At 44.1% G+C, this 25414-nt stretch overlaps 1 protein-coding gene across 1 annotated transcript in view; it reads left to right on the top strand.

The window, feature by feature from the left end:
• bcl11aa (BCL11 transcription factor A a) overlaps positions 1 to 25414 on the top strand; it is a 49537-nt gene that overhangs the window by 1668 nt on the left and 22455 nt on the right. Inside the window, exon 2 of the mRNA XM_053436515.1 lies at positions 2649 to 3107. Within this exon, the coding sequence (XP_053292490.1) occupies positions 2649 to 3107 (459 nt within the window). The remainder of the gene's footprint in view (positions 1 to 2648; positions 3108 to 25414) is intronic.

The raw sequence follows: 25414 nt of genomic DNA, 5'->3' as shown, positions 1-25414 counted from the left end.
AGTCACCATGGCCATGAGCCGTCGCTAGGAGGCAGAGCGCGATCAGAAAACCCAGCGCTGAACTTGAACCTGATCAGTTTCACCGCAACCCCTATCTACACGGGCTACTATTTGGCGATCTCCTCCGAATAAAGGGAGAGTGCACGAGAGGCAGGACACGGGGGAGGCGGGGGAGTCGGGGGGAGGATTGAGGGGGACCCCATCGCCGAATTCACCATTCCTCTTTAATTACCTTAAAATCCACTTTTCTCCTCACAGTGTCTCCCTTTTTGTTCCTCACATCTCAACAACATGCAGGCGGCAAATCAGCATATGCAGCTTCCCTGTAATATTCCTGCAGACCTCGCCTTTCACCCCCTCCTCCCATTAAACCTTACACCGCAAGCGCACGGACTCACACTGGCATACACAACCACACGCGCCACACACATTTCATTTTTCATATAGATTCACATTTGTTACCAGTGGAGCTCAGATTTCAGGCCTGTGTCTCTCAAGCAAACATCCAGCCCTTCTGGTCTTCTTGTTTATCGTCCCATATTTTGATTTTCTACATTTCTCACAATTCTACATTTTCACGACATATTTTGTAATCTATCACATCTCAATGATATGCTCATCAGTGTTTTCCACTGTTACATTTCCTCCTCCACAATAATTGATATAATGGTTGATTTCCACATTTCGACACAATGGACATAAATTACAGATTTCAGTTTCAGAGAGTGCAGCTGCTAAGTTTTTTAGTTGTGCATTTCTTAGAGGGTCCATCGTCAGGTGGAACATTTAACAAACTGTTTGATAAAATGATTTCTAATTGAGAGGACATTTACACCTTTTAGTTTTATTCTCTCTCCTCCAGGAAATGTGATTAGTATCTGAAGTGTTGATATGTGAATTGAGTGTAGACACACAATCCGTCATTATTCCATTTAGCTGCCCTGCCTTAAAAATAGATACAAATAAGAGATTTATATGTGTTCCACTTTTTATTGAACTCTTTGCATGAAAACCTTTTTTTTTTTTTTTTTTTAAACCATATTTAGCAACAAAACGTTTTATCAAACCCTGGATATCTGCTTGTCAGCTCAACTGTAAAAGTGAGGGGCTCATCCAGCTTTCTTGAATTATTTCTTCTTGTTTTATTTTTGGGGAATTTAATGCCCCCTGTGTGGCGTTGTGCTGACCTGAAGTTAAATCAAAGTGGAGAGGGGTACGGGAGGAGGAAGGGGAGATGGGGGGGTGGTGGTGGTGGAGCTGGTGCAAGCCAGGAATTTTTCATGTTGTCTCCATGTCCCAGTTTGCGCACAGATGTCGCGCAGGATTGCAGCGTTCAAGTGATATTTCCTTGAGGGGATGTCGTCCAAATTCAGACGCTATCTCCCCCTTTCTTTCTCTTGTTTCTCTCTCTCTCTCTAGCTCACTGTCTCTTTCTCTCTCCCTCTCTTACTCTCGTTCTCAGACACACACACACACACACACACGCTCACACACTCGCACATTCCCCCACACACACACTTTGTTACACATGCATGCACCGGAAACCCCATCCCCTTTTATCAGACAAAATCTGTACCAATCACCCAGACGGTGAAAATTAAAATCTATTTTTTGATTCTCAGTGGTTTTAAGTTCATTAAAATGTGAAATTGGCTGCTGAGTAAAGAAGGTCAACATGCATTAGGCGGCTAGCGCAGAGTCAGACTCTTCACCTTGGACTGGAAGATTTTCCTTAAAAGAGGGACAGTGAATTATGTTCTCCCGTTTCACTCGTCTAATTCAGCGGGCCGCTCTGTTCACACTCATCTTCCTCCACTGAGCCTGACAAAAGGCTCCTTAAAAAAGTAGTCAGGAGTTAATCCGGCCTCGGAGGGGTGGGGAATCGGGTTGAACAGCTCATTTCGGGGGCGATTTCCCGCTGTACAAGCAGCCGGTATCCAAGAACTATAAGTCGGGCACATGTAAGTGAGAGCGGGGGAAGAGTTTTTCTTCTCCCTGACACACGCTCTCTCTGCTCCGCCTGCTCTCTCTCCCCTTCATCCCAGCACATGTGTTGGACATGTTTGTGACAGTTTCCCTTCTGCTGATTACAGGATCAAACCCTGTACAAACAAGGTCAGGGAAGTGAAACTCATCCTTATAGTTAGTGTTTTGGTGAACGCTGTGTGGAACCATCATTTTCTAAGTTTCCCCTTTCATTGGGTATGAAATTGTTATCTTTGATGAATCTGATTTGAGCTTTGCAGCTATTCAGGATATTATTTCCCACCATTTATTCTTATGATGTGTGTTCCAGATCTGTTTGCATTGTAATCATTTTCCCTGCATTACATGCATTTCTCTCATTACAAGGCACATTTTCTCACCCCCTTATTGTGTGTACCACATGGCAGGCTTTCATTTAGCTCAGCCTCTTAAATCTCATCCTCTGAGAGACAGAATCAGACTCTTCCTTGTCATCCATTCCGACAAATGCCTTTATCAATAGGTTTAAATTACAGATGAGAAATAGAAAATAAAAACATGTTGTTTTTTTCTGCTTAGAGTAAGTGTCAACTTCTCATTTACGCTTTTTTGAAATCTCTCTTTTCTCTCACCCTCCCATCTTCCTCTTCCTCCCTGCTCGTTCCCCCCCTCTGCCTCACCAGCAGCCGAGCCCCTCTCCGCGGCCATCGTCTCATCGGAGGAGCTGTCGGAGCGCTGCTCGGAGCTCTCTGAGGAGAGCAGCAGCCTCAACGGGCATCACCCGGGCTCCACCGTGGGCCGGCTAGCCCGACTGGGTCATGATGCTCACCCGTCTCTGGAGCAGGACCTGCTGACCTGCGGCCAATGCCAGGCCACCTTCCCCCTGGCGGACATCCTGCTCTTCATTGAGCACAAGAGGAAGCGATGCCATGGGCCGCCCTGCCTGCCCGTGGGCCGTGGGCTGGACAAGCCCCCCTCGCCCTCCCCAGGCCTGGCCCTCACCCCGTCCCCTGCCATGAATCCCCTGCGCAATCGCAGTCGCAGGCCTGTGGAAGTGGGCGTCCAGGCCACGCTGGCAGACGATGACGATGACCGGTTCTTGTTGCCCAGAGGGATTTTTCCGAAACAGGAGCCCCTCCCAGGTAATAATGCTGCTCTCACACCTGCCAACACTGATCACCTCTGGCTGGATTTGTACAACAACAGCTGCACAAAGACACAGCAGCTTTACTGAAGCAAGGGCTGTCAGATGTGTATCTGCTTATGTGGGGTAAATTCAGATTAGAATCTGACAGAACAAAGACACAGATGATAAGTAGTTCAGTCTTTCCCTCAAACCCTTTCTGAAATGTAACTTGTCCCGGCATAAACCTTCTCCTGCAGTTTGGAAGAAGCAGTCCGGGTCCAGATTCTTCTTTTCTTATCGGCACATTGTCATTTTGGTCGTGTGTGTTGCCCTGGATGGCTGGATGATTGTGGTTGTGTGTGTTTTTTTACAACGTCAGGTCCTTGCTGATGTTTCACTGATGCATTGTGTGTACGTGCATTGTTGTCCAACAAGCCAGCATAGTCTGCAGTCTAGGATACGTGTTGCCTACGAGTGTTCCTCCATGCCTTGTGGGGGCTGTAGTCGTCTGAGAATGTTTTTGGTGGAACACACGAATGGCAGGAAATGTGATTGGCTGAGATTTGCTTGAGGGTGGGTGTCAGACAAACAACAACAAAGGGACGTCACAGGTGGGGAGGAAACCTACGAGAATACGCCTCCGTTCTCTTTCAGAGATGACACAAAACCACGCACACTGGTTTGATTTAGGATAGCTGTCTCTGTCTGTCTGTGTGTGTGTGTGTGTGTCTGTGTCTGTGTGTCTGTTTGGTCTTTTTGTGTACTGACTCGCGTAGAGGGAAGTTTGTACGTGTTAGTGAGAGAGCAGGAGCGAGAGAGAATGTAAGAAAATATAACGAACCCGTCTTTGACCCGATTCAATGAATTCAACGCAGATATTGTGTGTGAGGGTGTACGTCTTTGTGCGTGTTTGAATGTGTGCATGGGAGAGATGGTTTGTGTGTGTTCTCCCAGTTTGCCCAGTTTCGCCCTTTTGACCATGGTGACCAAATCCCACATGCAAACAGACACGGGTGACCTTGACTTTGTGGTACAACTGGTCAGTGTTTTAGTGCAGTTGGAGATGTGTGTGTGTGTACGTGTGTTTGTTTGTGTGTGTAGATGCAGGGGTATCACTAGAACTGGTTGAAGGAGTGTTTTTGTGTGTGACTTTCAGTCTGGGGAGTAACTGTAGCCTCTTCCTGGGATTGGGTGCGCAGAATGTGTGTGTGTGCGTACGTATGTGTGTGTGTGTGCGAGTCTCTCTCTCATGTGGCCCTACCAGATGTGTCCCGCTCTCGGTGTGGTTTCCCCCCCCCCTTCCACTGCCACATCTTACCCAACTAAATGCAGCCCAGCTCTCCATCTCTCTCATTCTTTTCTTTCTCTGACTTTATCTTCTAACCAAATTTCATAGGTAAAATACACGATTTAATTTCAACTCTTCCCTTCCGTCGCGAGAAGCTTCCGAGAGCAGCGAGGGAAAAGCCAGTTTGAGTTTTACTCATGGAGGGAAAGTCATTTATTTAAAGCGTCTTAACACCACTAATTATTTGTTGCAGTGCCATTCTTTTTTTCCTTCTTGTGAATTTTAATTAGCAGTAGTTTTTAGTGGCGGGCTGCCTGTACTAAATTAGCTGTTACAGAGTGAGAGGGGGGGGGGGGGGGGGGGGGGGGGAATAGAGCAGCAGAAACACACAAGCAAAAACACACTATTTATCACTTAGCTAGTTGAACGCAGCTCAGGAATCACAAATGTTGTAGTTTGTTTTTCACTTTGTCTTTTTTTTAAATTTATTTGCGTTCATGCGTAAGTGGAAATAAGCACAGGGAGTTGCAGGAAGCTTTCGCCGATCATTTCAGATTTCACTTCCCACTATTAAAATCTACAGTTACTGGAAGGGAAACCGAGGAGAAAATGGGTCTCAATTAAAGATGTTTTTGACCTTTGACCTTTGTCTCTCGGGAGACACTATGCGTCAGCTGGAAGGAGTTAATGCAACTTGAGAGCGTGCATCTTTTTTAAAAGTCAAACCTGCTTGTCTCTCTCGGCTGCGATTATATGTTTCGGCACACACCCACAGCCCTACACACACACACACACACACACACACACACACACACACACACACACACACAGACACACACACACACACACACACACACACACACACACACACACACAAACACACCCCTACACACACATACACACACACACACAAACTCTCTCACACTCAGACACTCACCAGCTAAACTGGGTTATTAGAGCGATTTACATCATAATACAGGCGTCTGGCTGCTTCAATAGCGTTGTGTGTGGGAACGTCTTGGTAGGAACAGCTGTACACTCAGAGAGGAGAAGAAAACAGGGCCGCAGCGCTATATATCTTGTCCGACGTTGACGTCAAGCTGAGCAGCAGACAGGCCGAGTGTTATTAAATGTTTGCTGTTTGAGACGTTCAGCCCGTCGAGGAAAAAAAGGAGCAGATCTTAAACTGTCCATCTCCGCAATGAATTCATCGTTTCATTTACGTCCCGTCCCCTGGATGTTCTCTCGGCCGCTGGACACACACCAGCACAAACACCAGCTCACCTCCTGAATTTACGCAACATGTTAATTCTGGTAGCCGATAATTAAAGCCAGTATTTTCCTCCTCCTCCTCCCTCTTCTCCTCCTCCTCCTCCACCACATCGACCCCAGCTTTCATCCTAATTGACCCCAAACTGTCACGGTGAAGTAAATATGTGAAAGACATAAAAAAAAAAAAAAAAATCCGCTGGAATTTCAGTTGCGATTAAAACCATCCAGAAGCATTCCTAATGACAAAAAAAGGAGCAGAGTGAAGAATGTGTGTGTGTGTGTGTGTGTGTGTGTGTGTATTTCTTATTTATCAATGCCTTGCATGGTGTGTGTCTCGTAGCTTTTACTCACAGTGTGTGAGGCCTCAGTGAGATGCACTTAAAGAATGTATGGAATATTTAGAAAATTGATCAGTTCATTCCTCTTTTTTTTTTTTACCCCATAGATATTACATATGCCCGTTTATTTTACATTGTCCTCACGGTTTTAAAGTAACATTATTTCTTTTGGGGTTAGGTTTTAATGTCAGTGTTCAATCTCTAGTGATTTTAATCGGTAAAAATATGTCACCCAAACGCATAATTTTCAATTCCTCCTAAATTTCGAGGGATTTACTTCCTAATCCTGATAATAATTATGATAACAATATACGAATAATCAAACAAGACTTCTTTGAATAACCCAGGGAGTATTTTTCAGCTCATGTTGCAGGAAATCGGACATCTTATCCTTCATCTCGACAAATGTCGCCTGTTTTTTTTCCTGCATGCATCTGCCTGTGTAATGTGATGGCTGTGTGTGTGTGTGTGTGCATGTGTGTGTGGCTGTTTGTTGTGAAATGTGTATCAGCGTTTATGGTCAGGGGGCTGCAGAGCTGCTCCGGCTGCTGCGAGGCTCAGAGGAACACAAAGCGTTGGACTTGTGCCGGATCGCTGCTATTTACATATCAAACAGCTCCGATCGAGGGAGCCGAGACATTACCTGTGTGTGTGTCTGTGTGTGTGTGTGTGTGTGTGTGTGTGTGTGTGTGTGTGTGTCTGAGAGAGAGCACTGTACAGGCAAAATGCCGATCAGCCATGCAAAAAGGAAGCATACCCGCCCACACACACACAGACACACATACACGGTTAGTACTCTCTCTCTTGCCCATTTATTCTATTAATCCCTGACTGAGATGAAAATTCTGATTATAATCCCTGAGGCGCCCCTCATTCAGAAACAGCATCACTAATGTATGTCTCAAAAGAGAGAGGTTTGCATGTGTGTGTGTGTGTGTGAATGGCCATCTCCCTCTCCCTCTTTTCCTTTTAAACGAAAAGTGGATGTGATTTTAAAAAAAAAAGAAAAAAATCTTGGCTTGAAAATTGAAAATTTAGAATTAATTCTCCGTGGATTACTTCCAGAGCCCATGCGATCTCTGCTGTCCAGTTTGCCGCCTGATTTCTCATAATTAGCATCAAGAATTTAATCCTGTCCTCTGTGGAAAAATCAGCGATAATATGTGTGTTAATGAGCTGAAATTGATACGCGGCCAGTGCACGCGATTATTCATCTTATTGACCAGTGATTTGCGATAAACTCTATATTAGCCCACCAATATTAGCTCATTACCAGAGATGTTATCGTAGCTTGTGTGTGATGACAGATCCAGATATTTTTGGAGAGTCTTTTTTTACCAGACGCACTTTTTTTTTCTGTCTCTAAAATATCTGGTTTCCCCTCCCTCGCTCGTCGGGTCATTCCACTGAAGAGTGGTCCTGGCTTTGAGCCTCATTGTTAGTCTATGATCTAGTGATTAGCAATTAGCTTATCATCATCGGCTAATGCCACGCACCTCAATACACATTAGTGCATTTTTAACACCCGTTTATTGTCTGGCTCGGTGTCAGATCTCTCTCTCTGTCTCTCTAGCTCATGTCTCTTCTCTCACTCATCTCCTTCTTTTTTTTCTACTTTCTCTTTTGGCTCACATGTCTCTCTCTCTCTCTCTCTCTCTCTCTCTCTCTCTCTCTCTCTCTCTCCCACTGCAACATTAGCAGTCAATGCAAATCCGGGACAGCCGGTTCATACTGAGTCAATTACAGTATGTTTGGTATGCGTGCTTTCATGCTGTAGCACATCCCGACCAGCCTACAAAGAGATTTCACACACTGGCTGCCATTACTAATCTATTGTTGCTCTCCCTTTTTTCTGTCTGTCTCCCTCTTTTTCCCCCCAACGTGTAAGATTTTATTTAGTGGACTCAAGTGCAGCATTTGAACTCTTGCGTTTCTCCCAGAGCGCGCCGACAATCTGACTGCGTTGGCATTTTGACGGAGCTTTTTTCTGAATGTAAACACCACCCTTTGTGTTGAGAAATACCAGTGGCTGGATAACGAATTCAGCTGGGCCGCAGGAATGACTGGAGAAGCTAATAATCTGTCACCAAGGCCAATGTTTTATATTCTGCGCTTGCAAAAAAAAAAGGTAAAAAAGAAACAAACCCTCTGTGAGCTGCGTATCGGCGAAACTATTGATTACTGTGACAAAATTCGGGGAAACTCTTAAAAAAAATAAGTGGTTTGTATTGTTGAGAATAGAATGTGGGGCACTTCACCTATTTGAGTTCAAACCTGCTTTTCTCTAACTTGTGCTGGGGGAAGTCCAGACCTGTGAGCCTGTTGATTTATCCCTTATCCTGTTTGTGATGTAACACACACACACACACACACACACACACACACACACACACACACAGACCCACACACAGACCCACACACACCCTCGTATTAGAGCAGCAGCATTCAAAAGCTAAATTGAAATGTATTTCTTTTTTCCCGTCCTGGTTCTTCCCTCCTTCAGTAATTGAATATTGCACTTTGATGAAGTTACCAGGGCCCACGAGAGGCGGACTGAAAAAGGAATCGTCAAAAATCAAAGCAGGAGAAAGCGATATATCCCGTCTCTTGGTCCTGATCATGGGTCGAGCTTCACAAACGATGCATCCTACATTTTCCATAATGCAGCTAATATATTCTTTTAATCCTCCTCGTCCCGTGAACGCCTACATTTTTAAAACTCTGCAGCCTCAGACTTCATTTTCCCGGACTTTACAAAGCTCCTCCATAGCCACAGAAGTCTATATACCACTCTTTTGTCAGGCGTTGTAGAATGAACACAGATGAGTTAACTGATCTTTTATCGGAGAATCCTCTTAAAATTTGTCTGAGCTGACCTAGGAACTGCTGATGTTCCTCTGGGCAAGACAATGGAGAGGGTCAGAGCTATTGACCTTTAATGAGACTGTTGACCTTTCTGTGCAGAGGGATAGAGAAGAGGAAAGAGAGTTTCCCTGTGGAAACAGTTCCTCCAGCCTAAGTGACCATGTAGGTAGTTAATCCCTGACCTCAGATACGACCCAGCGGAGAGAACCTGCGGCTGGTGCAGCAGACAGGAGGTTAAGATTATGGAATGGTCTCGGTTTGACAAAAACTGCTTGGTTAGGTTCGAGAGAAACACACGTCAGTCTGCTGTGTGAAATTCATCCGCCTCACATGACTGTCATAGAAACAGAGACGTCGTCACTACTCTGTCATCTGACTTCCTGGTGTGATACAGTCATAATTATGGGAGTAGTTGTTCTGGAGAAAACAGTCTCCCTGTGGGGATCAATAGTTTTTTTAATTTTGGTGGATGTTTTGTTTTTCCCGTGCGCATCACACTAATCATTTAGCAAATTATTTCATATGGATTAACGTCGCAAAATAGATGCTATTATCACTCTGCAAAACAGCCTGGTGACACAGGAAGTGATGCTTTTTACATTTTCAGTGGGTTTGGAATAGAAGAGGAGCGGGGCATGAGAAAATGTACTTCCTTTTACTCTATTTACCGTCTGCCTCCTTTAACAATGACAATTATATCAATCAAGGCAATATATGATTTAATATTGACAAAAGTTACAAAATGCAAACCTTTAAAAACAGAATCCGACGAGTCTTTCTCAGACAAGTACCCTGGTTGCGCGGCGGTGGTTTGCATGCAGGGAGAGTTCAGAATAAATAGAAGACGAGCAAAGGCATGGGCAGCAATCACCATCACCACCTCCACCACGGATGAGCAGACAACAACAACAACATCAAAGGGCGGGGGGGGGAAAAAAAGGGAAAAAAAAAAAAAATCCAAGGGAAAGACATCACGCTGCCCACACGCTTTGATTGACAGCCGGTCCCTGGGAAGTGCGGCACAAACACGCCGCGGCGACGACGACCGGATGATGGAGACGGATCTGTAGAAAACAAAAGATCTCCCAGGCTGCGGCGGTCGGCAAAGCATCCCGACACAATGACAACAGCAGAGAACAATAAGACATTAAAACGACCATGTGTTATTTCCCTGTTTGCACTATTTGCAGCGGCGGCGGCAGTGTGTAGGGTGATGTGTGTGACGTCAAGCCGACTACTGTACGCGCTCGCTGATGGAGGACTGTTTATTGATCTGGCTCTTTGTGTTTATGCGAGTGATTCGACATCCACGCTACATTTACTCCTTGGTGGTGAGAGGGAAAGCTGCTGTTTTTGGCTCCCTCGCTGTTCGCTGTGTGTGAGTGTTTATTCCCGTGACACACACACACACACACACACACACACACACACACACACACACACACACACACACACACACACACACACACACTGGTCTGCTCATGGGGTGCACGTGTAACTCAACTCTCTTATTATGTTGAAGGCCTGTTCATAAAACTGTTTATACTCTACAAAGCTTATTTATATAGGCCATTGGATTACAGACTAGCTCGACACACACACACAAGCACGCATGCACGCACGCACGCACGCATACACACACACACACACACATATGTTCAAATCCCATTGGCTCAATATCTGTTCATTCATCAGTCTCTTTTTATGCACCTGCCATAACAACATGCCTACATACATGTCATATGTATGTATGTGTAAGTATGTTTGTTTATATTTTGTTTTTTTTGTGCTTGTGTGTGTGTGTACGTGTGTGTGTGCTGGCATTGTGTGCTGGCATTGTGGATGCATGCAGGACATCCGCTGGTTAAGTGTGCCAGGGCTGAGCTGGCAGTGTGTGTGTGTTTGTGTGTGTGTGTGTGTGTGTGTGTGTGTGTGTGTGTGTGTGTGTGTGTGTGTGTGTGTGTGTGTGTGTGTGTGTGTGTGTGTGTGTTTGTGTGTGTGTGTGTGCGGCCAGTATGTGTAGAGGGGCCTGGCTCCTTGCTCTGGTTTCATGTTTCCCGTTTGGCTGAACTACTACTACAACTGTAGACACACACACACGCTGCAAGTGTGTGTGTGTGTGTGTTGATAAAGTAGAGTACATACCGTATGAGTTGGTCGAAGTCTTTTATTTTGGCACGGTGAGGGTCTTCCTCTCCCTCCCACCACCTACATCCTTCTGCTCAGCAGATGTAAAGCATCTTTTTTGCCAAATTAAGTCTAATACATCCTCAAAGCAGGATAACATATGTAATTCCTCCGATCTCAGGCAGGACGTTTTTTTTGTAAACGTACAGCTCATTGCAAACAGACTAGACAACGTTAACGACATCTCCCATGTGATTATTCCTGATTTGGACTCTCAGTTGGACAAAACCAATCTGAAAACGTCACCTTGAGCTGTGGGAGGCGTTGATGACCCTTTTCACCGTGTGTGTGTGTGTGTGTGTGTGTGTATTTGTCTATGTTTGTCTGTGCCTATATGAGTGTGTGTCAAATGACAATGGTGATAATGTGGATTCTTCTACTGCACTCTTTGGCACAGTAGTTCCTAACCTGAGGTCAGGCACTAAACACACACAGAACTCACAAAGATGCCCCAGTGCACAACCGTGCATGTGCACAACCGACAAAAGTGACAAAACGATTAATAAGATTAAAAAAAAAAAGATTTCTACCTCACCAAATCATGTTTCTTTATTTTGTTTTGTTTCATTGAGAATAAATGACCATCTGAAATTGGTTCAACTAAAAGCAGAGGAAATGATCACTCAAACCTAATAAACATAGGCCTTCATAACACTGGTGATGGGGTTGTTGGTGGAAACCAAAGCCCAAAAAGTTGGGAACCACTGGTGTGTGGAATTCTTTGATCTGGCCTCAATATAGCATCGCATCTTTAGTAATTTCATCACATCCTGACACCGGTGTTTTCAATTTGCAGGCCAGATTTCCTGTAATATATATATATATATATTTTTATACACCACATATATATATATATATATATATATATATATGTACACACTTCTGTAATTAAAACGACTCTCATGATGTCACAAATATCTGCTATGCCCAACCCCATAATTACACTTGTTCCGGCTGCAGATGCCGAGGAATACACTGTTTATTAATTCCTTTAAAAAAATTACACGCATAAATACATACACACACACACACACACACACACACACACACCCATCGGCAGCAGCAGCACTGACTTTTCTCGATAATTTGCGGAGGCTCATTTGAATTTTAAGCGCTACTTTAATCTTCAAAGCTCAAACAGCTTTATGAATATGCATGCAGTGGGCAGACTTTAGTTCATTACCTAGTTGTAAATTCTAATGACCATTAGGCCCTCACAGTAATTGCCAATTGTTTTGCATTTTTGATTGGCCTATTACCATGCGCATTCGTGGTGCACATCAGCTACGCTTGTCAGAGCCGGCATGTCAAGGGGTGTTTGTGTGTGTGTGTGAATATGTGTGCGTGTGTGTTTTCTCATTTGTGCCTTGGGTGAGAGATATGTCTGTGTGTGTGTGTGTGTGTGTGTGTGTGTGTGTGTGTGTGTGCGCTTTATAAATGAAAGTTGCATTTTTTTCTTTAATTGTGTGAAGACTTGAGAGCCGAGCCAGAGATTGGACATTTTTAATTTACATGATGTCTTGTCTGTTCACTCATTACACTGCTTGTCACAAACACACACACACATGCACGCAAACACACATGCACACACAAAACCTACCGAATGCAAACCATCTGGCTCTGTCCTGTGCATGTCGGTCTTGACATGGTAAAATGATTTCTCAATGCCCATCTCTCTGTGTCTCTGTGTCTCTGTGTCTCTCTCTCTCCATCAGCCTGTTCATTTTTGGTGCAACACTCCCCCTTCCACACACACACACACACAAACGTACACACCACACTTTCTGTTTCTCCTTGAACAAACAGATGTCAGCTACGTCTCCTTTCTCTTCTCCCGTCCCTCCCTAACTCTATCTGGGGCTGCCATTTTGGAGATGGTGATTCTTCCTCCTAAGTGAGTTTCTCTGTAAACATGAATGAAAACTCTGAAAAAAAACGGGTTGGTAGAGGGGGGGAGTGGGAGGGGGGGGGGGGGGGGGGGGGGGGGGGAGAGAAAATGAATTCCATTGTTGTGTCCTCTGCAGAAAAATCGCAGCACACACAAGAAATAGGCACCTGTGCGTGAACGCTCACTTGCGGACACACACTTCGTGCTGCCTTTGTACTCCAAAACCGGCCCGTTCTGACACAGTTTTTTTGTAATGGGAAGACAAAAGAAGAAAGTCAACAAAACAAATTAATTTTCAGCTAATAACCATGCTGGACAATAAAAAAAAAAAACGAGAACAAAGATGGGGAAGCGGCGTAACAAACAAGAACAACTGGCGCGGGCACCAATTCTTATGTTTTCTTCTTCAGTTCCCTTTGTTGCCTTTATCCTCATCTCTTCACCCTCCCTTTCCTCTGACAGCCCCCCCCCCCCCCCCAACTCCAACCCCAAGACACACACATACACATACGTTTGTCTCCTTCCTCACATCTTCCGCAGTTTGTGTACAAGCGCTGTGAGGGAGATATGTGAACCTTCATAGCGATGAAAAGGAATTCTTAATTGCCCAGAAATAAGCAATGTTACAAATGGCGGTGTAATGGACGTAGCCGAGTGGAAGGAGCGTGAGCGCGTGCAGCCTGTGTGTGTGTGTGTGTGTGTGTGTGTGTGTGTGTGTGTGTTTTGAGGGGTTGTCTCCGGTGGGAATCACAGGGCCCGTTTCCTGAGGTCTCTTTTACCCTCTCTACGCACACACACACACACACACAAACACACACACACACACCCTATATACCTCTGGCTGCTGTTACTCACTTCAAAGTTGTTAATATTCAACTGGGAAACTGTATCCAGAGCACAGCTAAATTATTAAGTGTATGAACTTTTTCGGCAGTAAGATGAACTGATGGGCCACATCTATGAGATCCTCCTCTTCTTCATGTGTGTGTGTAAGTATGTCTGTGTGTGTCTGTGTGTGTGTGTGTGTGTGTGTGTGTGTGTGTGTGTGTGTGTGTGTGTACATGCCCTCTCCTCTTGCCCGATGCTTGGTCTTTGGCCAATGTCATGCATAATTGATCCTGTGCCCGCTATCATTTTCTTGATGTAATTGCCCCAGTAAGATATGATGAAATCTAATGGATAATTTATCTCCCTAAAATGGATAAAGAACTGCTAAAATGTACTTAATAGGCGTTGTGTGTGTGTGTGTGTGTGTGTGTGTGTGTGTGTGTGTGTGTGTGTGTGTGTGTGTGTGTGTGTGTGTGATTATAAATACATTAATAGGCACAAATATTGCAGGTGTGTGGTCAGTGTTATAACTTAAAGCACTGCTTGTGCATGAAAAGTAAACAATAATAGGTGTTTTATCTGAGATAAATATATTTGAATACATCACTGCTTTAATGGGCGGGTGTGGCTCAGCGGTTAGAACCGTGTCTTTGCCATTCAGAATGCGGAAGTGTCCTTGGGCAAGATACTGAACCCCAAAATATGTGAAGGTGCTGCACATAGTTGCACTGTATGAATGTGTGTAAATGTTAAACTGTAAAGTGAGTGGAGTCATGTAAAGTCCTAATTAAATTTAATGCTGAGCTCTGAACGCCATCAGTAAGAAAGTCAACTATGTTTTTACAGTGTGTCAAATTCCACCAACCTGTCTTCACACAATTATTTAAGTGAAGCTGGAATGAGAAAGTCACCCTCAACCTTTCCTCTGCTCACAAGCCAAACATGTAAAGGAATTAAGACAAAGTTTATCATGTTTAATAAAGAGCAAAGAGTCAGAGACACTGGGATTCCTTGAGCTTCTGTCCCGCCACAAATAATCCAGGATCAAATTGTGTGAGTGGGTTTGGAAAGGAAAGCAAGTCAGAAAGAAAATAGAAAGAAAGACAGTGCTGCACTTTTTCGTTGTAAGGCAGATGTGTTTCAGCATGTTCTGGACTATAGTTAACACAGTTTATCACACACACACACACACACACACACACACACAAACCCACACACCTAAACACGCTGTTTCATCTCACATATTTTAATGGAACCTCAGCTCACTTTTGGCTTTTGTTAGATTTTTTCTTCTATTTTTTAGTTCTGAGCTTGTTGAAAAGTTCAAAGGTAGCCTGTGTGTTTATTTGTGCGTGCATGTAACACATTCAGAGCAGAGGCACACAGACAAACAAAGGGACACACGCACACACACGTGCATATCCACACTGTTTATCATTTGCTGTACAAGGGAAATGCAGGCCCCAATCTGCAATGCTGAGAGGTGTTGAAAGACGCGGTGGGGGTGTGTATGGGGGGGGGGGGGGGGGGGGGCTGTCAAAAAAGAGAAGAAAAAGAGGGAGAGACAGGGGGATGAGGAGGAGAGGGCATATAGGGGTAGAGCACCCTAGGGGGATAGGGGATGTGAGAGAGAGGGAGGGTAGAGCGAGGTAGGAAAGCCTGGGTCCTGGTGGTGGCCGTCCATTAACAGATGAACTTGGCAGACATCCAACTGTTTGATGACATGGGTGTCATAGGTCTGTGTGTGTGGATAGGGTGGGCGGGGCGGCTACACAACCACACACTCACACACACACGGCTATTTACACACATCTTTCCTCACTCATGGCTCTACATATTAACCCACTGTCAACGTTCACTGTAAAAGCTATCATTCTCATTTTGTCTACCTGCACACAAACACACACACACACACACACACACACACACACACACACACACACACCTATAGCTCAGCAGGACCAGTTCTGACTGGTTTGCTGGCACGGAACGTGTGCAACGCAGGGTTATAACCCGAAAGAAAGACAGAAAGTATAGAAAATGAAGAGCAGTAAAGAGAAAGAAAGAAAGAAAGGATGAAAAAGAAACTGTTCACCGACAAAGAAAAAAAAAGAAAGAAATTACAGCAGATTTCCACTACTGCCCCTGACCTGCCGAGCCCTGCGCTCGGAGAAGCAGAGCGATAGAAAGAAGGAAAGCAGCACGTAGTGAAAGACAGATAGACAAGGCCGAGAGAAGGAGGAAGTAAAATGTACATATTTTTAACCTTTGTGGAAGTGTTGCTTGTGTAACTGAGCGAGTTGACGGTGCAGGAGCACATTTATATTTACAGCAACAGCCGGGGTCAGGAGGTGCAGCAGGAGTGAGGGAGGGGAGGGGAGGGGAGGGGACACGCTTGCTGTAAATGTAAACTGTCAGGTTACTGCTGCTGCTGCCGGCCGCCGAGCAGGTTCAGTGGGTTTGATGCCTTGCTGAAGGGCACTTTCACGTCAGTGGGTGCTGGTTGCAGCGCGGGAGGGAGCTTTTATCTCCGTAGCTGTCACAGCATTCTTTCACTGGACTGATAGGGCCGCCGCTCTGAGCGCTGGGGTCTTGAGTTGATACCTGTGTTTGAAGACGAGTGTTGTGTTGCTGTTTGTTCTGCGGCTGCTCTTGTTGTCCAGCGAGCAGCCACAGCAGCTGACTGACTCACTTCAGGCTCTTCTTCTTCTTTTCTTTACATCTACTTTCATTTATGTTGTTTTTATTATTTTATTAAGGATTTATAGATTGTTGTCCCGTAATAAAAGGATTTTTGTAACTGTCAGTACCTGCCACAAACTCACTGCACCCACCGCTGCTTGATCTTTCCTGCACGAATGACAAATGACATGTACTTTTCCATTTTATCATGTTGTACGAGACACACTGTAGCCAGGTTCAAAGGTCCCATGTGGAAAGTGAGAGTCATGTGATACCAAACATGCAGGAAACAACCCATAAAGTCTATAGTTAAACCAGTTACGAGGCCGTACACTTATACACTCACACCTCCAAGAGGAAGTAGATGGATTTAGATTTCTTTTTCTTTTTCGCACATCTGAATTCATACACACACAAGCAATACAAAGAAAACCAAGGATCTTGATTTATTGACCAAGAATTGTTAATATTGGATCAAAGCTGAAAGCTTAGTGTGACTGTATCGTATAAAGTTTAACGAGAGTGTTTTATATTTGATATCTCTTGCTGCTCCTTCACACGTTCAAGTGGTTGCATTGTCTACAGCTTCTGCTTTTCTTTATTTAACAACATTTATGTATCTTGAAACTAGAACTAAGATTATTCAAGTAATTGTTTTACAGGATGTGGATTTTTTCTCCAAATGTTGAACATCCATCCACTATCTGTACGGCTGAGCCTTTGAGGGTTGCAGAGCTGGGGCTCCAGCCAATTGATTTTGATGACTTTTTAAATATAAAAATAACCTGGGATCATTCATCTCTTTGTATTTAACCTGGACAGAGACCAGTAGATGTCAGAGGTACAGTTTAGTTTAGTGTAGAAAGATTTTCCTGATGTGGATTTTCCAGGATTGGATTCAGCGTCTCCCCGTGTCTTTGCATGTATTTGTGTCAGTGCTGTTTTTAGATTCCATGTTGATGTTTGTGGCCAATGCAAACACAAATCAGACCATGTGACTTTCACAATAACGCCCTGAAGATACCAAAACATATACAATGTGCATTAGAATTTTGTAATGGTGCATACAGCAGTTTGCTTGGCTGTTTGAGCTGTCACATGGTTATGTCATTTACCAGGGTTCAGTGGGTGTATACTGGATGTTCTGTATATCTGTGGGTGTGTGTGTGTGTGTGTGTGTGTGTGTGTGCCATGTGATAGGGTGTGGTAGTGGTGGTGTGGAGTTCATGTTTGCAGTGTCGGCCCTTAAAGTACATGCAACATGAACCTGCACCTACCGTGTAAGTTCAGACTGAAAACACATGTTGCAAATACAGGCTCAGTCAGCTTATGTAACGTGCCCTCCTGCAGCCATGTTGGAGGTCCAGTTCCACTGACGCAGCTCATTTCAGACTCTTTTTTTTAATTTCATGTTCAAATCTCACAATGAAAATTGTGTCTCACAGTGTTGATCATTTTTATAAGATTCTTGCTCCATGCCAGGTCTTTAAAGCAGATGAACTGGCTACTTAACAGCTCATTGTTTTAATTTAGACCTTGACCTTCTTAATTGTCTGTTGTATGGTGCACGAGTGTCTCGCATGTGCCCCCAAAGAAAAATCTTCAAATTCCTTGATAAACTTGATGTTTACGTTGTTCAGCCTGATCCTTCACAAGCAAATGACTATTGCGGAAAAACTTAGTTTAAAATTGCAGTAAAAATTGTGTGATCATTCTAAATCCTGCTGGATTAGACACTACTTTTTAAAATATATTTTTACCCTTTTAAATAGTAAGATCACATTCTGGAGACATCTCGCAGTCCTGCAAGTGAGATATCGAATTATTAGAAGTCACCAGTGTTACAACTGTATTGGTGGCTACGATCCCTGACCACTGTTCGAAAGTGTACACACACACACACACACACACACACACACACACACACACACACACACACACACACAAACACACAAGCAGCCCTTAGGCTAGTAAGTGGTGTAACGTATTGTTCCTACCTTTGGCTATATCTCTCCTCAGCCCGGCGTCTGCAGGCTGTTTTCGGCAGTATTTGGTGCATTAAAAATGAGAGCTACTTGGCTCGGAGCAACCACACGGGCTACCTTCTTTTCTCCCTGTGCTCTAATCTTATGTAAACACAGAAATCAGCTCCCAGCTCTCTCTGGCAGATGCAGGCCAGCAGTGATGTCCCACTGAGATATATCCCTCTAAAGCCTGGATTAAAAGTTTGGAGGCACAGGGCGGTTTGGGTGGGGGGGCTGCTGTCATCTCCTCACTGTATTTATACCTGTGAAAAAAGACAGGCAGACTGAAGTAAGTTCATGAGTTGGTTGGAGTCCAGGCTGTTTATGTGAATGTGCTCAGACTTTGCACGAAAGTCCAAAGCAAAAAGCTATAATTGTGCAGGGGAAATAAATGTTGGCTCTCCGCAGGGATGAAAAAGCCAGATCTATTTTTTTTCATGAATAGGAGGGTGGCATCGCTACACTTTTAAGTGTCTAGTCTGCCAGAAATCCGCAGAGAAAAAAAGGAAAAAGAAGGGGAAAGTGAGGGAGGGAGACAAGCTTCCCAAAGAGAGACAAAGATAAAGTGGAATAAAGAGACGCAAAGAAGAAGATATCTACAGCACGCTGAAGGAGGCATGTTGTGATGTGACCCACGTCCAGCTCCGTGTTCACATAAAAGCATCTGTCTTCAAAGATATATTTTATGTATGTGTGTGTGTGTGTGTGTGTGTTTATCTGCGTACTGCGGCTGTCTGTGTGTATCTGTGTCTGTGAATGATCTATGGTTTGTGTTTACCATGCCATATTTTGGCCTGGCCTGCCGTCACTGGCGTATGAATGATAAATTGCGGATGTCCATCGGATTCACCCGAGCACCTGTGGTCCCTCGCTCCCCCCCGGCCGTGTGGCAGGAGAGCACAAATACTTCATAAATAAATAAATAAATAAGAGAAGTGAAAGATAAACAAAAAGGCCTCGTAGGGATCTTACCTTTTCACCCCTCCAGGGCTTGTACTCCCTCGCTTTAAACGTTGAGGCCTTTCCACCATGTATGGGTAATTTAAATCTGCAATTTAGGATTATTTACATCATCAATGAATTTGAGGATTTTTCTCTCAATTAACAGATTCACTTTTTGGGGTCTATAATACATATAAATCCCAGTTTCTCAGAGCACAAGGTGCCGTCTTCCAGCTGTTTCCCAACCCACCCAAACTCAAAAGATAATCTTCAAACTCTCTCACCCTCTGTCTCTAGCTAATCTGCTGACCCCGATCACAGAAGAGCACTCCTGGACACTTAGTCATCATTCTCGTCTTTATCAATGGCTTCATGAAGTCCAGTTCCTGTAGATAGAAGAGAGCTCTCTCTGAACAGGCAGGTTATTGTTTGACTGAGTAATGAAGATAATCAGACGCAGATGGAGATAATCTAATCACCTGTAGAAAGAAACATTTTACAATCCGCCAGCTTCTTCTCACAGAGGATATTCAAAGCAGGACGGAGTGAGCATCAGAGGGGGAGTCGCTGTCGTGTTTCACGCGGGCAGCAGCAATACAGATGTTTATTTAAAGGAAAATGTCCATTTTAATCAAACTGTCCGAGATCAGAGGAGGAGTACGTGCATGCTGGTTTACGGCCCCACTTGTTCCACTTGGACAGAACCGTCATTTTGTGGATAAAAACTGGAGGAAAATGTGGTTGTGCTGCTTTTTACTGGTTTAGATGTGATGGATCTAGTTTGGAATGATAAATGAGTGTGACTCTGTGTGTGTGTGTGTGTGTGTGTGTGTGTGTGTGTGTGTGTGTGTGTGTTGGAGGCCGCTGTCACAGTGTAGCTGGCGGGACTGTGCACAGATCAGGACTTTGGTGTTTTTTAGCCACACTCCCATTGATTCCTCATCAGCACAAGCGCTCACACACACACACACACACACTCTCATTGGATTTCTGTTTTACACCGTTGTCTTTTGCTTCTGCAACTTTGTATTTCCCCAAATCATCCAAATCTTGTGTGTGTGTGTGTCTTCTAAAAAATGTTTATGACATACCTGCACTGCACAGAGGTCTGATGTCTTATTTTTGGTTTGCAGAAATAAGCTGTCAGCTTTGTTTTATGCCCTTTTAACACATGCTCTCTCTCTCTCTCTCTCTCTCTCTCTCTCTCTCTCTCTCTCTCTCTCTCTCTCTCTCTCTCTCTCTCCCCCCCCCCCCCCCCCCCCGCTGGGTCTGTGTTTTCTCGGCCTCCTTTTGTCAGTAACAGTAAATACCCTCGCTACCTGACACAGATCCACCTTTCTACTTGACCGCGCACACAGAGAAGGGCAGCTGTGCGTGTGCATGTGTGTGAGTGAGTGAAAAAAAAGTGTATTCTCCAGTGACCCTCTGCCCTCTGGTTTAAAGGACTGAGTGAACACACACCACACTCGCTCAAACACACACACACACACACACACACACACACACACACACACACACACACACACACACACACACTCACACACACACAAACACACACACACACACTCACTGTCCCCCAAGCAGCCCCTTTCTCTGAGATAAAACACAGGTTTAATCTTTGACACTGTGTCCAAACTGGCCTCTTTGCAGGTGAGGAGAGCCTCCTGGGGAGTATGTGTGTTTGTGTGTGTGTGAAGGTGCAACCTGACCTAAATGTGGAGGACAATAGCCTGGAGGCAGTGTGTGTTTGTGTGTACATACTCTGGAGTATGTTATGTCTTCTTTGCTGCCTTAGTGTGTTGCTGGTTTTTGTTTTTTTTCTTCCCACACTCTCAGACTGGACCGCTCCTTTTTTTCGTAACACAGCAGCGTCACCTCTTCTTTTTGTATCTGTTGGATTCATCATGTGGACAGTGTCTGCCAGGTCCCTGCTGTTTGCTGCTGGCTTTCTAAACTTACATGAAAAGAAACATTAATCCTTAGTTGCGTTTAATCAAATAGTTTTGGATTCATGTGTCCATGTTTTGAAACTGTGCTCTGTTAGATTTCTGCCTCTACACTTCAACACAATGAAACTAGAGCTAATATGTGGTATTTGTGGTGCCAATAGAATTAAAACATTAGGCTTAAACATCAAACAGCATCATATATTTTTAAAAACAATGTGACTGTTACTCATGATTCACGTAACATTGATTAAAGACATAACATTAAAGGAGTTTGACAGAAAGTAACGACGGGAGTTACCGTCTTCCCCCATCACTGGAGTCAGACTTTCCAGTTTTTTTTTACCAGGAGCTGAATTCTCCTCTGAGGTCTCCTCTGCAAAACAAACGGACCAACTGATTAAAACCAGTCCAAACACTGAAGGAAGCAGTTTCACAGCGGACACAGGGCGTCTCAGAGGGGCTCACTCAGCTTGTTTCTCTCATACCTTAGGATCCAGACGTCGGATGACTAAAACCCTTCTTCCCGTTAAAATACACAATTAAAAAACCACAAAATTCTAAAAAGTGAAACGTAAAAAAAAATAGCAGAAAAAGCCCATTTGGGCTCGTCTCTGCAAACAGGGTATGATGCCACTGGCAGGCGAGCAAATGAAACTAATTGAGTAAGCATGAGACCGTTACCCTGATTAAAACACCCGATTTCTCCTGGTTTGATATTTTACTGGGATGATTAAGTACATCAGGTCAACAAAATATATAACATTCATTTTCAGTTACTTTTCTGATCTGTAATTTTTCATTTATATTTGATTTATGTGTTTTATTTTCTGACATTGTCCTGCAGCTCCTTCCCAAATGTATTTTATTATTTCCCAGTCCATACATTACGTGTTGAAGTATTTTAATTTCCTGTCATCACCAGTGGAGTCTGTTCAATGGTGCTTCCATATTACACAACAGAATTACACAGGATGACTTTACATAAGCAACAGAAAAAGTTCTCCCCACGCGCTCGGCGGCTCGCCCTCGCCCACTCAGTGCCCTCTCTCTGTCTGCGCCTCTGTGCCTCTTTATCTCACTGAAGTCTCACATTGTTTAAATTGCTCTCCCTGTCTGTAATACTCATCCGGGCCGGACACAGTTTGACCAGTGTGACCAGTGTGCGCAGCCAAGGTTGAGAGTTGGCCGACCCTTTCAGCAGTGGTGCATTGATCGGCCCACACCACTGCGAGAGTCTGAAGAGGATATGAAGGAGGAAGTTAAGACTGGTCTTTCCTCTGGACTACTAGATACCACATAAAACAAATATCTAAGAAACATTTCCTCTTCATTCCCTCTTGTTTTGCTTTTTTGAGGGATTCTCAGGACAGGGCTGAACACCAATGTAAGACAATTCATGTTTCATGGCATTAAATTCAAACTCTCACATGCGCCACCATCATCTGTTGAGCCACCTCAAGCTGGCGCCGGTTTAATCAGACACGGAGGCCAAATCCTTCGCTGTAATAGATGCATAGAAGTGGATTTTTGTGCCCCCGGCTTCAATAAAAACCAGAGTTCCTGTTTCTATCGCGCCGCTCTGTGATGATGGTGATGTTTCAAATGGAGATATTGACCTTTTAGGAATATTTACCATGTAATGCAATTATACCACTAATGGATTTGGCCCACTGATCTTTTTATGCACTGTGTCAGCGGGCCAGTAAAACATTGCTGGCTTTATTACAACACAGACGCACACACCATGCAGACCAGTTGGGCCCTGTGCTCATTTGCGTGTGTATGTTCAACATCTATAATCCTCCATCCCCTGTGCAATCACGCACAGGCTCAAACACACACACACAGACACACACACACGTACACACACAGCCATAGATGCACACATGCACACCAGAACCCCTCGCGATTGTGCGTCTGCCAAGTCAGACGGCAGGCTGCCAGCAAAAGAAAAGGGGGCTGTGAATGGGGTGAATGCTCATCTGCTGGGGTTAGCCAGTTATAGCCACACAGACAGACACACACACACACACACACAAACACACACACACACACACACACACACACACTGACCCTGCGACCATTTATATTAACAGGGTTAATTAGCTCGACAAACCTGGCCACAGCAGTGGGGCGTTGGTCTCAGACAGGGGTTATGTGCGGTATGATAATGTTGTTGGCCGCGGAGGTCAAACAGGAGTTTGCTGGTGCTAATGAGAAAAACACACACTTTCAGGTGTGTATCAAACCCAGTTACAGGCGACCGATATTCACCTTATTTCTGATAATCTGTTTCGCAGTATAATGAGGCGATGAGTACACATAGTACACAAAGGCGGAAAGAGATACAAGTAAATGTAAAATTAATGTAATTACTGGACATTAATACATGAAGATAAATGACTAATTGGTGACATGCTGTATTCACCATAAAAATAATCTATCATACCGGCTTTTCCACACCACACTTCATTTCATATTTATTACAGCTATGAAGTTTTATGAGCTGGTTTTATACAAATGAGTTGGTGGATGGTGTCCGTGGCCGTAGAAACTGTCATGTGAAAGAAACTAAACCGAACTCAAGGTCCACTCACTTACTTTTGCAGGAGCTTTCATTAGCATCTCCTGATCTGCCTTAGTGGTCATCCACCAATGACGCCCATGGGTTGCAGTTGAGAGCTCGATCCAAAAAAAGAGCTGATAACATGTTTTCAGTATATCAGTGTTACTGTTTATCTTATTTATTGAATTTGATTATCAGTGATGTTTTTACAGATCACATGTTAAAGTAATTGTAGTTGTGATGAGGAGAATGACTGTTTAGATGTGTAATGTCTCCTCTGATCATAAACCCAGATGATGTCACGGGTTCAGGCTTCCATATAAAACTTATAGTAAAGTGTGTGTGTGTGTGGGGGGGGGGGGGGGGCGAGGCCCAGACAGGGGGGGAAGAGTGTGTGATGACACTTTGTGTTGTGCTGCAGTTTGGAAATGATATGGTCAAGATTTCTATCCTAATGTTTCTCTCTCAAGAGCCCATGCAGCTTTATAGAGGTGCCACATTAAATCACCGGAGTGTTTCATTAAATCTGCTGCTGTATTTGTTGTTAGTGGTTTTATATATACATATGTTTTGAGATTTATTTAATTCCTCAGTATATGTAGGTTATTTACAAAATGTATTTTCAAATTATCATTTTATTAATTTTTTTATAAAAAGGGAATTGACAACTTTTTGTTGTTGTATCATTAAAGAGCACGCTCGAGCTAAGTTGAACTTAAAACCACTAATTTGATTAAAGTCTTCACCATCTGGGTGATTGGTACAGATTTTGTCTAATAAAAGGGGATGGGGTTTCCAGTGCATGCATGTGTAACAAAGTGTGTTCATGGGCACGTGCAAGTATGTGTCTATGCGAGTGTGTGTGTGTGTGTGTGTGTGTGTGTGTGTGTGTCTATGTATGTGTGAGTGTGTGTGTCTGTGTGTGTGTGCGTAACAATATTTATAAAGGATACCTGCCACTTCTCAACTCTCAACATATGACCTCAGAATTTTAGGAGGTTTTGTGTTTTCATCTCACATGAAAGTTAATCATGGCCTGCTAGATTTAAACTAAGATTCTGCTGACTGCTGACACCTGCCAAATCCTGTCACATGTACCAGTCACTTCCTCTTTCACACTTCTTTTACATTCACACGTACAGCTGGCCTGACAGAAACAGGTAGTGAAAAGTGTGATGAGGTGAAACATGTCGACCTGGGATGGGATTTAAATGAGTGTGATTTGTGTCGAGTGTGTCCGTGTGTGTCCGTAATCTCTTCAGTGTGTGTGTGTGTGTGTGTGTGTGTGTGTGAGTCACAGTGGTTTGTGTTGTGCTCTCGGGTTGTCTAGTCTAAATATACCAGCGGACCATGAGAAAGATTCTCTCTGTTTCTTTCTGTTTTTATCTGTGGCCACCAGCCTTCTGACACATATTGCCACTTTGTCGCCGCCTCTCACTCCTGATATTACACCATTTGTGCGGCGGGGTAACATTTAAACAGGAGCCATTTTAA

Source organism: Pleuronectes platessa, chromosome 12 (genome assembly GCF_947347685.1).
Source record: "Pleuronectes platessa chromosome 12, fPlePla1.1, whole genome shotgun sequence".
Taxonomy (NCBI): Eukaryota; Metazoa; Chordata; class Actinopteri; order Pleuronectiformes; family Pleuronectidae; genus Pleuronectes; species Pleuronectes platessa.
The sequence above is the reverse complement of the archived record's forward strand: the minus strand, read 5'-3'. Positions and strand labels throughout refer to the sequence as shown.